The sequence below is a fragment of the Argentina silus genome (assembly GCF_951799395.1).
Source record: "Argentina silus genome assembly, chromosome: 11".
Classification (NCBI taxonomy): Eukaryota; Metazoa; Chordata; class Actinopteri; order Argentiniformes; family Argentinidae; genus Argentina; species Argentina silus.
Window position 1 is genome coordinate 871,232 of NC_139665.1, and position 16,202 is coordinate 887,433.

A 16,202-nucleotide genomic window follows, 5' to 3' on the forward strand; every position below is an offset into this window, starting at 1 on the left:
GACTTCTGTGGTGAAACTACAGTACTGTTGCTACGGATTTATGCAAAAAAAAAAAAGAAGAAAAAAAAAAACTCACATTGACGTTCCACTAATGTAGGTCTTTAATCCCTAACGCAGATATGTATGTTAATGCGTTAATATTGTGCATATGTAATGTTGGTTTGGTTTGCATATTTAACAAATGCTCGACGCAGCGCTCAATTGGCTCTCAGATGCATTCCTGTGACTAACTTAAGCCAGAGGCCACTGAGAGCGTTGTCCCTGAGCTGCCCCTGAGCTGCCCCTGAGCTGCCCCTGAGCTGCCCCTGAGCTGCCTGTACAGAAGAGAAACTCTCCTCTCTCTCTCTCTATCCAACAGTATGGGCTCTTTATCACAAGTCAGCTTCCTTGATATGTGAATGTTTTTTTTATATGAAACTCTACTAAACTGATTTAAATGCATTCAGTATTGAAGAGCTGTTTCAAAAGCTGCCTGTCTGGAAACATATGCAGTACAATCGGAAAGTATTCAGACCCCTTCACTTTTTCCACATTTTGTTTTGTTTCAGCCTTATTCTAAAATGGATTAAATTCATTTTTTCCCTCATCAATCTACACACAATGCCACATAATGACAAAGCGAAAACAGGTTTTTAGAAATGTTTGCTAATTTATTAAAAATAAAAAACTGATATCATATTTACATAAGTATTCAGACCCTTTGGTATGACACTCGAAAATGGGCTCAGGCACATCCTGTTTCCATTGATCGTTCTTGATGTTTCTACGACTTGATTGAAGTTCACCTGTGGTTAATTCAACTGATTGGACATGATTTGGAACGGCACACACCTGTCTATATAAGGTCCCACAGTTGACAGTGCATGTCTGAGCAAAAAACAGGCCATGAAGTCGAAGGAATTGTCTGTAGACCTCTGACACAGGATTGTGTCGAGGCACAGATCTGGGGAAGGGTACAAAAACATGTCTGCAGTATTGAAGGTCCCCAAGAACACAGTAGCTGCCATCAATCATAAATAGAAGAAGTTTGGAACCACCAAGACTCTTCCTAGAGCTGGCCGCCCGGCCAAACTGAGCGATAGGGGGAGAAGAGCCATCGTCAGGGAGGTGGCCAAAAACCCAGGCCTTTATGGTAGAGTGGCCAGAAGCCGCCACTCAGTAAAAAGCACATGACAGCCTGCTTGGAGTTTGCCAAAAGGCACCTAACGGATGAAACCAAGATTGAACTCTTTGGTTTGGAGGAAACCAGGCACCGCTCATCACATAGCCAATACCATCCCTAAAGCATGGTGGTGAAGCATGGTGGTGGCAGCATCATGCTGTGGGGATGTTTTTCAGCGGCAGGGACTGGGAGACTAGTCAGGATCGAGGGAAAGATGAACAGAGCAAAGTACAGAGAGATCCTTGATGAAAACCTGCTCCAGAGCGCTCAGGACCTCAGACTGGGGCAAAGGTTCACCTTTCAACAGGACGACCCTAAGCACACAGCCAAGACAACGCAGGAGTGGCTTCAGGACAAGTCTCTGAATGTCCTTGAGTGGCCCAGCCAGAGCCCGGACTTGAACCTGATCCAACATCTCTGGAGAGACCTGAAAATAGCTGTGTTCTGACGCTCCCCATCCAACCTGACAGAGCTTGAGAGGATCTGCAGAGAAGAATGGGAGAAACTCCCCAAATACAGGTGTGCCAAGCTTGTAGCGTCATACCCAAGAAGACTTCAGGCTGTAATCGCTGCCAAAGGTGCTTAACACAGTTCTGAGTAAAGGGTCTGATTACCTATCACATTTACATATGAGTTTTTTATTTTTAATAAATTAGCAAACATTTCTAAAATACCTGTTTTGGCTTTGTCATTATGGGGTATTGTGTGTGTAGATTGACGAGGGGAAAAAATGAATTTAATCCATTTTAGAATAAGGCTGTAACATAACAAAATGTGGAAAAAGTTAAGGGGTCTGAATACTTTCTGAATGCATTGTAACTAATGAGGCCGTACAAACTTGATTCATTGTTTAACGGACGTCCCGCTTCACTTTAAAAACAAATAAAATAGTTACAGGTCAAAACATGGCCGATGTTTAAATAATATCATTTTCATTAAGGCCAGTCTGTCATTTTCCCAGTAATAAATAATATCCTGTATAGATATACCCCTGGATTTGGATTAATATGATTTATAAATAGCATAATGAGAGGAATGACAACAGTCTCACCTTTCCAGAACCAAAACACCAATGGCTTAAGATGGGTCGCCTTGGGCCCCAAATTCATTAAATGTATTTAATAAGAAGACGGAAATGTAGCATCATATTTATCATACTTTTCATGTTCAACTATCTAAACTGGGTATTTGTACACGGAAATGAAATCCATTAAACAATGAATCGAGTTCGTCTGGCCTCACCTGCGGACGTCTTCAGACGTGTTTAGTCTGGAGGTTTTGTGACCACAGGGGACAGAAGACAGATCTGGAATGCAGCGTCGTCGTTGTTTCTGTGAGCAGACCGACGTCTTCAGACGTGTTTAGTCTGGAGGTTTTGTGACCACAGGGGACAGAAGACAGATCTGGAATGCAGCGTCGTCGTTGTTTCTGTGAGCAGACCGACGTCTTCAGACGTACCGGAGACGTACGACTTTTATCAATGCAAATGTTACGATAAGGGCGTTATACGACATGAACCACTGCTTTCATCGGGAGTTTTAACCACTCCTGCTAACTCCTTACATAAATACTACATTGCCTTTCCCTTCATTCCAACTCTGTAACATTACAATTAAATATTATGTGAATAATCTTAAAATGCATTTATGTTTGCGAGAGCCATTTTGTTTTTTTGTTATCAGTCTGATGTCATTAACGTTGTTCTGCTACAGCGAGTTTTTAAAGAGTTTTGTCCAGAACGTTTTAGCATCACATGACCCAGGGGTCAGGGCTTATTCAGGGTGCTGGAGATGGACAGGTTATGCAGAGGTCAGAGGTCAGATATGACTTTACTATGGAACATAGAAACACTATTTTGAACACCTGAGCCGTGATTGGTTTATCGCTGAGGCTGATCTGAGCCGTGATTGGTTTATCGCTGAGGCTGATCTGAGCCGTGATTGGTTTATCGCTGAGGCTGATCTGAGACGTGATTGGTTTATCGCTGAGGCTGATCTGAGACGTGATTGGTTTATCGCTGAGGCTGATCTGAGACGTGATTGGTTTATCGCTGAGGCTGGTCATTTTCATGACCGTTAAATATTCAATGAGAATATTCCCCAAAAATGTAACGATGTGGTTCATATTTGGTCCTTTTATCCGGACACTCAACATTCAGAAAGTTTGTGTCCACTTCATGTTGTATCATAAGGGTGATGTCACCTGTTGCTGTCATTAAAAAGCTTCCTAACTTTGTTTAACTTTTCATATTCATGTGGTACAGAGAAAGTATCATTGTATCATGTCAAGACTAAATGCATGACCCATTCAATAAACCTGAAATAGTTTTTTAACAAAAAGACTCATTGGTATGACTCTGGGCACACAGCCACACTGCAGCATATTTAATAAGCATTTTCAGGATGCAAGATGTTTTTCTATATGCTAAATTTAGTATCGTTGAAATGCCAGGATGTCATACTCGATTTGCCTTTCCATGGACACTGGTATGATTTTGGTCCACATTAATCAGGAAGTAAATTCAGATTTCCATCCCACATTTCAAGGGAGCAGGTAAGGGAGGTGAGCTGCAGAGAACTGAACTGATTACTGTGAACAACACGTTTGACCTGCAGATGGTTTCTCAGTATGTATATGTAGCATACTGAAATCTGTCACATACAATTTAGGCCATTCTGTTAAGTAAAATAATATGTTTAGGACATACTTTTAGTAATCATACATGTGTGAAATCAAGACACGAAACAATCAGTCACATGACACCGTTATAGTTAGATTTTCCTTTACCGACATGACATCATGACAAATACAAAGCAAATAGTGTTGACAATTAAGACTTGGCGTCAGTGTTCTAGAGTTGCTATAAGCCCCTCCCCCGTAAAGCTACTTCAAAAGGCCCTGTGTTTCCGATTCAATCCTTCAACAACGACTCCCACCACCTGAGCTAGCCCTACATCAATACCAAGCTGCTGACCTCGTCCCCAGGGTATTGCACACAGCGCATATAAGCCTGGAATAACAACGACTCAAACCTGGCCTTAGCGGGAGTGAAAGTCAATTTACTGAGTAAGTATTTGTTGTTGTTAGATTTTTTTCCGAGGCATAGCTCCGAGTCAGAACCGTGTGTGAGGGAGATGATTAATGCAAAGTAAAGCCATTGGCTGTGCTCCACCCCGTCTTTCTATCCGCTTAATGAAGGCCAAGTTTGACACGTTGATCCGCCCGACCTTTCACACATTTGGACCAAAGTGTCCAGGAACGAGACTACCACCTCAGTACTGGCTTAGCTTGGCTGTTCCTTCCCTGTCACCTTCAACGCCCCCCCCCCCCGCCCCCCTAAAAGTCCTCCACTAGAGATGCTCAGATCAGAACACCTTTCCGGCTTCATCAACTCTCATAATTTTGCATAATTTCCTTCCATTGCAGCTCACTACGGGAAGCATAGGACCTGTACGGTGGCTGACGCCTATTCTGGCCAATCAGACCTTCCCGGTCTTCACTCTTCATCTTCATCGCTGGCACGGTCCTCTTCTGGACCAGGCATAGTTGTGCATCACACAGAGCAGGACAGGAATGTACTAGTTTGACCCTGGCAGAACAGCTTCTCTCCCAGGGGGAGGGAGGGGGAGGTAGGAACAGCCTCCCTGAGGGGGAGGGAGGGGAGGGAAAGGGGGAGGGGAGGGGGAGGTAGGAACAGCCTCCCTGAGGGGGAGGTAGGAGAGGGGAGGGAGGGGAGGAGTACAGAGATGGGGAGGGGAGGGGGAGGGGAGGAGTACAGAGATGGGGAGGGGAGGGGGAGGGGGAGGGGAGGAGTACAGAGATGGGGAGGGGAGGGGGAGGGGGAGGGGAGGAGTACAGAGATGGGGAGGGGAGATATACTTGTGCTCTAAATTCGACCCACATTTTATTTCTCTCCCTCGGAGTATGAAAGCTCAGATCTGAAGCCGTTTCAAGAACAGGATTCATCTCAGTTAGTCTCAGTTAGTCTGGGTCTTACTGTTCCCTTGTAAACCTCCTACCACTACCCTGTTGCCATGGACACCAAACCATTCCACCTGACCGCCATGAGATCTTTCCGTGGAGGGAAATGATGCCGAGTCTGCGGTAGAACACGGAAGTCACAACACGCGTGTTCCCTGCGTCAGCCTGGGCACTGCCGTGGGGTCGCTGACCCGCTGACCCGCTAACTGCACGTCTTTGGTGCATCAACTCTGATTCCTAATCTACTGCAACCTCACAAAGGGTTAAAGAACCCCTGACAGTGAGGTCCAACCTGGAGGATAGGGTTAGAGTGTGAGTGTGAGTGTGAGTGTGTGTGTGTGTGTGTGTGTGTGCTGGGTTTGGCATTAAGGTGTCAGGGTCGACCCCTGACCTGTGGGTGAGGGTGGTTGGCTTGGTAGTCAGAGGGGATCATAGGGACCGGGGTGAGGACAGGTCATGGGGACCGGGGTGAGGAGGGGTGAGGAGAGGAGTGGTGAACCGGGGTGAGGAGGGGTGGGGTCATGGGGACAGGGTGAGGAGGGAGGAGGGAGGAGGAGGGGTCTTGCTATAAGATGGCACAGTCTGAGTCGTCCTTCTTGTCACGCCTCCTCTGCCCTCCCTGCTGGCCCGGCGCCTGACCCCTCATCTGACCTCTCACCTGGAAGGAAAACACAAACAGAACCAGTCTGAACAGACCTCTCATCTGGAAGGAAAACACAAACAGAACCAGTCTGAACAGACCTCTCATCTGGAAGGAAAACAGATAGAACCAGTCTGAACAGACTACAGCCCTTTCTCAACTGTTAGGAACACGACTCCTGTCCTCTCTCCTGCACGCACATCCTCCTCAAAGAGCATTGGAGGAGAATATGTAAGGGGGAGGGACCTAAGATCTTCTCCTCCAATGTGTTTTGAGGACGAAGCGAGCCCCCCCCCCCCAGTAGTCTTTGACCAAGCGAAAACAGGCTTGAACGCCTAAGAATAAATTGGCATTTTAAAATGTTCAGCGTTAAACTACTTTCCTGGTCTAATGTGTATTACATTAAAACAACCCCACAGTGTACAGAGGCATTGTATATTTTATATATATTTTTTATTTTATTTTATATTATTATTCATTATTATTCCCGCTGGGACCATATATACTGAAATGTATGCAAATCACTGCAATGTAAGTCGCTTTGGATAAAAGCGTCAGCTAAATGGCGTATATTATTATTATTATAATGATACTATATAATTGTATAACAGCAGTGTTGTCATACGACCCACAGAGGGCGTCCTTCTCCTTTTCAGTGAACGTGCAGCAGTAGGAATCATACCTGCTGTGCTTGGGACTGGGAGGAACCCTGTTGTAGTTGTTGTTGTTGTTGTTGTTGCTGCTGCTGCTGGTACTCCTCCTGCTGTAGCTGTCTGGCCAGCTCCAGGTCACTGAGCTGCCCTCCTCCTCCTCCTCCTCCTCCTGCTGCTCCTCCTCCTCCTCCTCCTGCTCCTCCTACTCCTCCTACTCCTCCTCCTCCCGCCTGCTGCTGCTGCAGAGACATGGCCACCAGATAGTCCTGGAGGTCCAGAGAGAGACAACCTTTTATAACGTGTGGACAGCAGGACAGCTGTAACCTAGTGGGAGGCTGGCGGAGGTAGAAATCGGAGGACGGGCTCATTGTGATGCGTGGAACGGAATCAGGAACGGTATCAAACACGCGTGTTACAAAGCAGAAATGTTATGAATGTACACGCAATTTGATACTATTCCTCATTCTGTTCCACGCTTTACAAAGAGACCGTCCTCCGATTTCTACCTCCGCCGGCCTCCCCTACTCCAAAGGCCACTGACCTGGTCGATCTGCCTCTGCTGCTGCTGGGGGGTGGGGGCGCTGGCCTCCGGCTGGGACAGGGGGAGGCTCCGCTGGGGGGCGTGGCACAGACGGAAGTCAGAGTCACAGAAGTTCCCGTCACCCTCCACGTTGTGCAGGCTTTCCCACACAAGCCCCTCCTCCTGCAGAAACCCCTGGTCCGTCACCAGCAGGTACAGGTGACCCTGGGGGGGGGGGGTTATTATTGTTATTATTATGACAATGCACTGCAAATTTATATTGTTTAATTGTTGAGGAGCTGCTCACCCTAAAGCATGTCATTAGATGACGTCCTGTATATTGTGTAAATGACCATTCAACCTGACTTGATTGGGTACCTTGTGCTTAATCATGGTGCTGAAGTGGTTGTTCCTGAAGAAGACAGAGAGCTCGCCCTCCTTGGCCGTGGCGTTGAGCTCACACAGACCGTGGTAGGACAGCTGGGTGGCTGTGGACTCCAGGAACTGCTCCGCCACCAAGCCTGAACACACACAGATTATCAGAGAGGGGAACACAGGAATACACCAGGGGAGGCTGGGGAGGCAGAAACCGGAGGACGGGCTCATTGTATACCATTGTACACTCATGTTATTGTATCATTGTATACTTGTTGGATCTCCATTCCTCATTCCATGCATTACAATGAGCTTGTCCTCCGATTTCTACCTCCCCAGCCTCCCCTGGGATAATTGTTGCAAACAACAGAAAAAAAGAAACAGGTGAACGTGTGAGGATGAGAAAACAGATCAGAGAGGATCATTATGAGGAGTTGCTCGCCCAATGTCCCACGTGACAGAGAGAGAGAGACAGACAGACAGAGAGACAGACAGACAGAGACAGACAGCGAGACAGAGATATGGTTGGTACAGTAGGTCCTGTACCTTCAACCAAATGTACTTTAACAGCTTCCATACCTTCACTGACACGACTGCTGTCAGTTGAGTGTTTGTAGTCGATGATCTTCTCCACCAGCTGGTTGTAGCTGAGCTTCCCCACAGCTGACACCACCTCTGGGCTCTGGGGACAGACAAGACTTTTAATATGAAGGCCAGACACCACCTCTGGGCTCTGGGGACAGACAAGACTTTTAATATGAAGGCCAGACAAGACTTTTAATATGAAGGCCTTGGATTTGGTTTCCAGGGCCCATGCAGTATTTCAAAACTTTTAATCTGAAGGATGATCCAGATTATGTTTTGCTATCCAGGATCAGATCATCTTGCTGATTGTTAGTAGTATTGGGAAAATCAGACAGATTTATCTGATCCTGGATAGAGAAACATAATCCGGATCATCCTTTGTTCAAGTTCTGAAATACTGGGCCCTGGTAAGGAAAGTATTGATAACATGATTATTGCACTGAAATAATTGCCAGACAGTTAGACCACTTATATAGTTTCTGTAACATCTGAAAATAAAGTAATTAACATCTGAATGAGGATTGTAGGCCTACAATAAAGTGTTACCAAAATGCTGTTGACATGTTCTGATCTTTTCATAACCATTTCTAATCTGTCCATCTACTGAACAAAATCGTTGTCAGACAGAAAGGTTTAATAATGTGATTTTTATTGTGAAATTATCATATCCAAGTTCAAGTTTAGTGTATTTGTCATTACATTGAGAAGAGTAGCTCTACAACAATAACAATAGAATAAGATAAGACAGTAAAGCCTTGTTCCTCACCTGGGGATCCACCAGCCAGCCGTGGTAGAGGGGGATGTCCAGCAGGTCAAAGACGATGCACTCAGGTGTGTACTCAAAGTCGGACACGCCTGTGAAGCGAACATTGACGTCCAGGCCGGTAGAGAGCTTGGGGAGGACCGCCATGGCGTCACTCATGTTCTGAAAACACATCAGTTTAACGCAGTTTAACACAGACATCAGTTTAACTCCTGTTCTGAAAAGACATCAGTTTAACTCAAACATCAGTTTAACTCAAACATCAGTTTAACTCATGTACTGAAGAAAGTCCCAAACTGGCAACATTCTAGAGTGTCAAGGGTGACGTTATTCACCAAAAATTCATAAATGATGATGCTTCATTTTGTAGCCAATCAGAGTGTTGTTGCTAGGTAAACACCACATAGAACACTTGGCTCGCTAAGTGGGGAGTGTTCAGGAACTGTTTGGCAGTTGGTGGGTTAAACGGTGAACAAAGATTGGAAGCGGAGGTTTAAAAAAAATAATCAAGGTTGAGGTCATTGTTTTATAAACAACTTCCTCTAATGCTTTGGATAGAAGGTTGATTCAACAGGGTCATTTATTAAAGTGACAATAAAATCCATTGAAAAACATACATAGGAAGTAGCACTGCCAACTGGACAATTACATTTTTACTCACAAGCCCTCCTCTTTACAATAACACACCAGAGAGAGAGAGAGGGGGAGGGAGGGAGAGAGAGAGAGAGAGAGAGAGAGAGAGAGAGAGAGAGAGAGAGAGAGAGAGCGAGCGAGAGAGACACACACACAGAGAGAGAGAGAGAGAGAGAGAGAGGGGGAGGGAGGGAGGGAGAGAGAGAGAGGGGGAGGGAGGGAGGGAGAGAGAGAGAGGGGGAGGGAGAGAGAGAGAGAGAGAGAGAGAGAGAGAGAGAGAGAGAGAGAGACAGAGAGAGAGAGAGAGAGGGAGAGAGAGAGAGACAGAGAGAGGGGGAGGGAGGGAGGGAGAGAGAGAGAGGGGGAGGGAGGGAGGGAGGGAGAGAGAGGGGGAGGGAGGGAGGGAGAGAGAGAGAGGGGGAGGGAGGGAGGGAGAGAGAGAGAGAGAGAGAGAGAGAGAGAGAGAGAGAGAGAGACACACACAGAGAGAGAGAGAGAGAAGGAGGGGGAGGGAGGGAGGGAGGGAGAGAGAGAGAGAGAGAGAGAGAGAGAGAGACACACAGAGAGAGAGAGAGAGGGGGAGGGAGGGAGGGAGAGAGAGAGAGAGAGAGCGAGAGAGAGAGAGACACACACACAGAGAGAGAGAGAGAGAAGGAGGGGGAGGGAGGGAGGGAGGGAGAGAGAGACACACAGAGAGGATGTGTGCTATACCGTGGATATCGGAGTGGAGATGGAAGTCCATTTCTAACATGTTTAATGAACAAAGCTACATTTGGGAACAAACGTTCAAATATTTGGATACAAATATTCCAGGAGAATCCTGCCAGACAGTTGAAGGCTACTCTGCATGTGTCCACCGCTGATTCAGAAAGGCAACATCAGCACCCTGGACAGAGCAGTGATGAATGATTGATTGGCCTACATGAAGGGAAGCATCCATCTGAGGGCGTATCCATCTCTCTGTGCCTGATGTCTACATAACTGCATTGCCATCGATTTGATCGTCTGGTTTATTGGAAGGATAAAGTGGACACAAACATCATCTCCCTCAAGCAATCAATCAAAAGTTTCACGTGGCAAAGAACATTAAGCTATTTAGTTGTAATTTATAACCTGATGATAATGATGATACTTAATTATTTATCCTCTCTCTCCAGAAGGACTGACAATTTACCGTAAATATATAAATATATAATATATAAATAAATATAGTGGAATCAAACTCTATCCTGATGGAAACGTTTAGTTTGGTCGCTTAGGTGTAGCATGTAAAACGCTCCCCGATTCCTTCTCCTAGGACTTGAATAGTTCCAGTTCCCCTTCCGGCCTGGGGATGAGCATACTGGACTATGAGGCTCCAGGGGATCAGCTGGTTCATGTTCCCCCTGATGTCCAGGAGACCTGCCCTCTCAATCATAACTGTCCACATCTGCTCCACCTGTCTCACTTATGACTGGAGACACACGGTGCCCAAGTAATGGGACAGTGAAACATTTTAATAGGGGGACTATGCATAAAAAATGTTTTTCTGAATGATGAAACCAATATATACACAAATACCATCAAATAAAAGCTGAGAATCTCTACTTTAACCTCATATTAATTGTTTGACTTAGACATAATTATCATTCCCTCCTGGTTGGTAGACATATACAACACAGGGTTTGAGATACTGAGCAATCTAGAGGACCCTAATTCTAGAACCCTAGTTCTAGAACCCCCGAAGCCTAGTTCTAGAACCCTTTAAGCTTAGCCATGATGGTGTACCAGCTTGTGGAACACACACCCACAGCTCTGGTGTTTGAAAACAACAGTAAATGTTTCAGAACAGAGAATGTGATTGAGCCAGATCTTCCAAGTGTCAGTAACAACATACTCCAGAACCTGGTTTTGAGGTTCTCTAAACTGCTTATTCTTGTAGCGGCAGCTGTGGTGGTTGAGCGTGGGTGGATGTTGGTGTAGAATTGATGACAGCCTATTTTCCTGTCAGGACTACACCCTGCTATGAACTCTGCTTCCCCTCAAGATACTCACTCACATGCTCTCACTTCCAGACTAACAAAACACAAACAAGGGGATTACAGTGACACACCCACACCCACACACCCACCCACACGATACGCCATGTGACTTACCTGCTGAAAGTTGAGCTCCATGCCCTCGGCCTCCTCCCTGGGTTTGATGGACAGAACACACTCTCCTGTGGTAGAGAGGACAAGGACAAGAACACAGTGTGTTAGATTTCCCGTTGCGATGGTCACAGGTCAGAGAATCACAGTCCTACAGCTCCTCAGCATCCTTTCATGCCATTGAAAGCATTCTCCTTTGGTTGTGAGGAACAGGGCTGTTTCCTGACCGCTACAAAACAAAAACATGATGTTATCGTCTTTGTGTATAAAGTAAAGCTAATGCTTTTTTGACACAACCACATCGATGTTAATTAGACTGTTTTTAAGTAAAGCTAATACGCTCCTTTGTTTCTGACAACCACATCAATGTTAATTAGGCTTGAAGTAAAGCAACACAATCCATTGTTTTCTTACCCAGATGAGCCATCAGGTCTTCTGTGGTGATGACTTCCGTCAGAGCAGGTAACTTGGCCTGAGGACAGATGACACATGATGTTGATTCAGGGGACCTTCCTTTGACCCTCAAACCCATCTGTCTCTGTTCTAAAAGGCTGAGAGAAACCCACTGCCTGTCTAACAACATATCATATGTGTTATTGCAGTGTAACAACATATCGTATGTGTTATTGCCTGTCTAACGGTACGTGTTATTGCAGTGTAATATCAACATTAGACAAAGGAGCTACATGTGAAATCTGGCTCCGAAATTGCAATTATAACACGCTGTTTACACTAGCCACTGGTACTAGCTAGCTTCCACTGAGAATCCAGACCACTGAGATAAGATCCTGACAGGTAATAACCCATATTTCCTTTTCCACAGTTTTGATTTGCTGGCTTTCTGTAACGAGCTACGATTTGACAGACTGGCTGTACCGGCCAGGAGAAATCAAAACGCTAATACCGTAGCCAATCGAAACGTTGGTGGGGAGCTATTACTATTAAACACTGTCGCTCCACAATCCCTGCAGATTTTTCAAAGCCGTTACATGCTGCAGTACAGTGAAAATGTCATGTACGGCTCCTTTAAAGTCCTCTGTTTGGATTATCTGGATTCTGCGAAGCAGATTTACTGCACAAGTTCTCACTATTTTGAATATGAACTGTTCTTGTTGACGGTTCACACAAGATTAGAGGACTGATGTGGCGATACTCTTCTCTGTCATTTGCACACCACTCCTCAAAATTAACCTGACATTCCTGACTCTCTGACCTCCCTCCCAACCTGGCTGGCGTTGACACGGTACCCCCCTGCTTCCAAGGAAATATGACTGAACGAAAGATGACTGGGTGACCCTGAAAAACTCCAAGTAAATAAGTGGAAAATGACGTCTAAGACTGAAAAACCTGAACTATCCCTTGAAGAAATCAAGTCCTTGGGGCGTATCTCAATAGTCTTATGGAAACATCCTCTCCTCATCTATAGCACTACTGATTGACTGACTTCAAATTAGGAAACAATTAGGAAAAGTCCTGATAGACTTCTGTCATATTGCTGTCTCAACCTGTCGTCCCCTGACGTTACCTTCCATCGTAGAAACAACGTGTTCATGATGGCCAGCAGGGGGCAGGGCCCGTTCTCGCTCTGGGTGATGATGGGCGTCTTCTTCTCTTTCCAGGTGATCCACTTCACAAAGTAGTAGGCTGGCAGGGTGGGCTCAGGGTCCGGGGCGGCGGTGGCGCCACCCCCTGTGGCTGCGACTGGAACTGCACCCGCAACAGCAGAGGCCCCAGCCAGGAGGGCGCCCTCGCCCAGGCAGGGGGCGTCCGCTGAGGGGGAGCGGCCCTCGGCGCCCAGGGCTGAGTAGGACGAGGACAGGGGTTCGTCCAGGGAGTTTCCTGTGATCCCCTCGGAGAACTCCAGGCTGGGGATGGAGAAAGAAGCGGAGTCTGCTGACTGGCTCTGCTCGTCCGACCGGCCCAGTGTGGTGTCCGAGCTCTCCCCACCAACGTCTCCCTCTGCCTGGGTGTGGCTCGGGGCCGTGGACCCTGGGGCTTCTGTGGTGCCGTTCTCAGACGCTGCAAGTGTTGCTGTGGTTACCCTGTGTTTAACGGAGCCTTCTGCTTCATCGATGGCGGTCTTGACTGATGTGACTTTGGTGGTGGCATCAGGGTCTGAGAGGGGTTCTTCTGCAGCCTTGGGCACCACCGGTGTAAGGCCACTCTCTTTAGAGATCTTGTCTGTCAGAGGGCTCTCCTCTTTGGCTACACTCAGCACCTCCTGTCCCACTACCTCTGCTCCAGAATCTGCCATACCTTGCTCACTTTACCAGATTATTTTAGAAAATAAGGCCAAGTAGGCTGGAAAAAGACTACCTCTGAGAATAGTATAGAAAAACTAAATGTTCAGCCCTTTACATAAAGAATATTCACAGCTTTAAAAAGCTGGCAGTGTCCTTTGAAGTCAACCTTGACTGAAGCTTCTCTAAAAGCCGGTCCTTTGCATTCCTGAGTAACAGTTTGTCTTAGTTTGCAAGACAAAGTCGGACGGTTCCGGCAGGAAACACAGCATTGCACATCTTTATCTGTGCTTCAGACTGCGACAGTGGATTTCAAAAGGACTAAACTAACTGCAAATGTTCTTTCTGTTCAAGTTTGGGGTGTTAAACAACCACACTGTCTTTGACAGTAACACAGGTTTCTGCTTAATTCAGTGCAAATACAAAACTACAGCTTTGCTCTTACAAAAACAAAAATCAATCAGTTATATAATCTTTACTCCAAATATACAACAATCTAAACTTTAACAAAAACTACAACTATTAGTACAACTACTCATGTTCAGCCCTGCCACCATCCATGTTACAGTAGAAGGACATCTACAGGTCCAAGTCAAATAGGTTTGGTTGTATAGCCTCTGGCTGCAAAAGACGCACAAACAACAAATAAATATACTTTGGAAAAAGTATTTTCATTACGCTACTATCTAGCTTGAAACTTGTTGTGCTTTTCCTGATAGAATGAAGCAGTATCGTCCAGGGTCAGGCCAGCCCGTGTCTGGGGGACAGGGATGACGAGGACAGGGACAGGGCCAGGGTCAGGCCAGCCCGTGTCTGTGGGACAGGGACAGGGCCAGGGTCAGGCCAGCCTGTGTCTGTGGGACAGGGACAGGCACAGGGTCAGGCGAGCCTGTGTGTGTGGGACAGGGATGACGAGGACAGGGCCAGGATCAGGCGAGCCTGTGTCTGGGGGACAGGGATGAGAGGACAGGGTCAGGCAAGCCCGTGTCTGGGGGACAGGGATGAGAGGATAGGGACAGGGTCAGGCGGGTCCGTGTGTGTGTGTGTGTGTGTGTGTGTGTGTGTGTGTGGAACAGGGATGAGAGGACAGGGACAGGGTCAGGCGGGTCCGTGTGTGTGTGTGTGTGTGTGTGTGTGTGTGTGTGTGGAACAGGGATGACCAGAGGCTTTTTCAGGACAGCGCTGTGGTTTGTTTACTCCGCAACTTCCGGACCCAAGCCCTAGACGACCATGTTGACAGACTGTACCAGACCTGCAGGAAAAAGGCACAATGAGCGTAGTTTTATTAAAAAAACACCTTGCTTTAGCAAACTATTGATGTTGATAAATTAATAGCCTTGAACAGCATTATAAAATGATTAAAAGGACATTGATGAGTTGTTCATTACCATAACAGACCATCCCAACACGTTTACATTTCGACAGCTATTCTACCGCTTCTTGCTACGTTTACATGCATCAAGTCAAGACTTAAAAAAAATAGTACCTTAGTATTATGTAGCCATGTTAAAATCTAAAAAGCTATCTAATAATACTGAGCATGGCATAGATATGTAGACTAAGTAGGTATCGCGGTGTTGCAAAATATTGCCTAATAACAGTAGCAAGCTTCGCCCACATCAACAACTGTCTGAAGGAGATCACCGACCTCGTTAGACGCTGACTGACCAGAAGTTGATACCGACAGCTTTCACTGAGCAGCTACAGCTAGCCTGCTACCTCTACTACTGACCGATCTGCTGAAAAACACAACAACTCACCATGAAGCCAACTGACAACGTGAAGAGCGAACCTGTCGTGATACCCAGCCTGTTGTTGCTTCAATCAACACCAAACTCTGACTCCACCAAACAAACAGAGCGACTAATCCACGTTAATAACCTTCGCTGACAACGAGCATGCTAGCTAGCTAGCTATTTACATTCCTTAGCCTCCTCGCTCTCTGAGAAGGGGGATCACTGCAGCCCAACATGGCCACCGGAGGATGGGCGTGTCGAAAGAAGTAGGAGTGTCGACCGTTTATTGGTCCAATATGGTCTGACTGCGGCACGTGTCCAGGGGGCGGTCCTTACCCAGGGCCGTTCCCTGACCGCTTATTAGTCTAACCTCTCTAGCGGGGAGCCAATGAGATTACATCCATACATGCCTTGGTGGTCAGGGAACGCCCCCTATGTATTGTCATTGCCTCCCCGCTGGAGAGGCGCGGGTGATAAGGAAATTAATAAGAATCGAGTCAATCAAGTGGAGCTCTGTTTCAGGAACCTCATCTGATTCTGGGCTTGTTTGACTTCAAAATGGAGTCCGACTGGAAGTCAGGCGAGAACAGGCCTACAACAGGCCTGTATCTGTGCGGTCTCAAGTTGGACAATGTAGTGCAATTCTGACGGCACGGCTTGAAAACACGGCAGTGACAACATGACCGCTGAATCAAATCAAATCAAAATCTAATTGTATTTGTCAAATACACAGTCAACAATCAACAGTCAACAATCAACAGTCAACAATCAAAGGTGCAATGCAA

The 16,202-nt window shown here is 46.4% G+C and overlaps 1 protein-coding gene across 1 annotated transcript; it reads right to left on the reverse strand.

Annotated features, from left to right (window-relative positions):
- Positions 1 to 3,616: 3,616 nt before the first annotated feature.
- mindy1 (MINDY lysine 48 deubiquitinase 1) lies at positions 3,617 to 15,600 on the reverse strand. The gene is made up of 10 exons (XM_083680974.1): positions 15,442 to 15,600; positions 12,967 to 14,933; positions 11,856 to 11,913; positions 11,448 to 11,512; positions 8,683 to 8,841; positions 7,911 to 8,013; positions 7,335 to 7,477; positions 6,978 to 7,181; positions 6,466 to 6,702; positions 3,617 to 5,801 (listed from the first exon to the last, which is right to left on the reverse strand). The coding sequence occupies exons 2-10, from the start codon at positions 13,693 to 13,695 to the stop codon at positions 5,709 to 5,711; spliced, it is 1,791 nt and encodes a 596-aa protein (XP_083537100.1). The 5' UTR covers positions 13,696 to 14,933; positions 15,442 to 15,600; the 3' UTR covers positions 3,617 to 5,708.
- Positions 15,601 to 16,202: the final 602 nt, after the last annotated feature.

Coding starts and splice junctions, on each gene's coding strand:
- mindy1 (XM_083680974.1), bottom strand. CDS start 13,695: ATGGCAGATTCTGGAGCAGAGGTAGTGGGACAGGAGGTGCTGAGTGTA. Junction 8,014..8,682: donor GCTGGCTGGTGGATCCCCAG/GTGAGGAACAAG, acceptor GTCTGTCCCCAG/AGCCCAGAGGTGGTGTCAGC. Junction 5,802..6,465: donor CCCAGTCCCAAGCACAGCAG/GTATGATTCCTA, acceptor TTTTCCTTCCAG/GTGAGAGGTCAGATGAGGGG.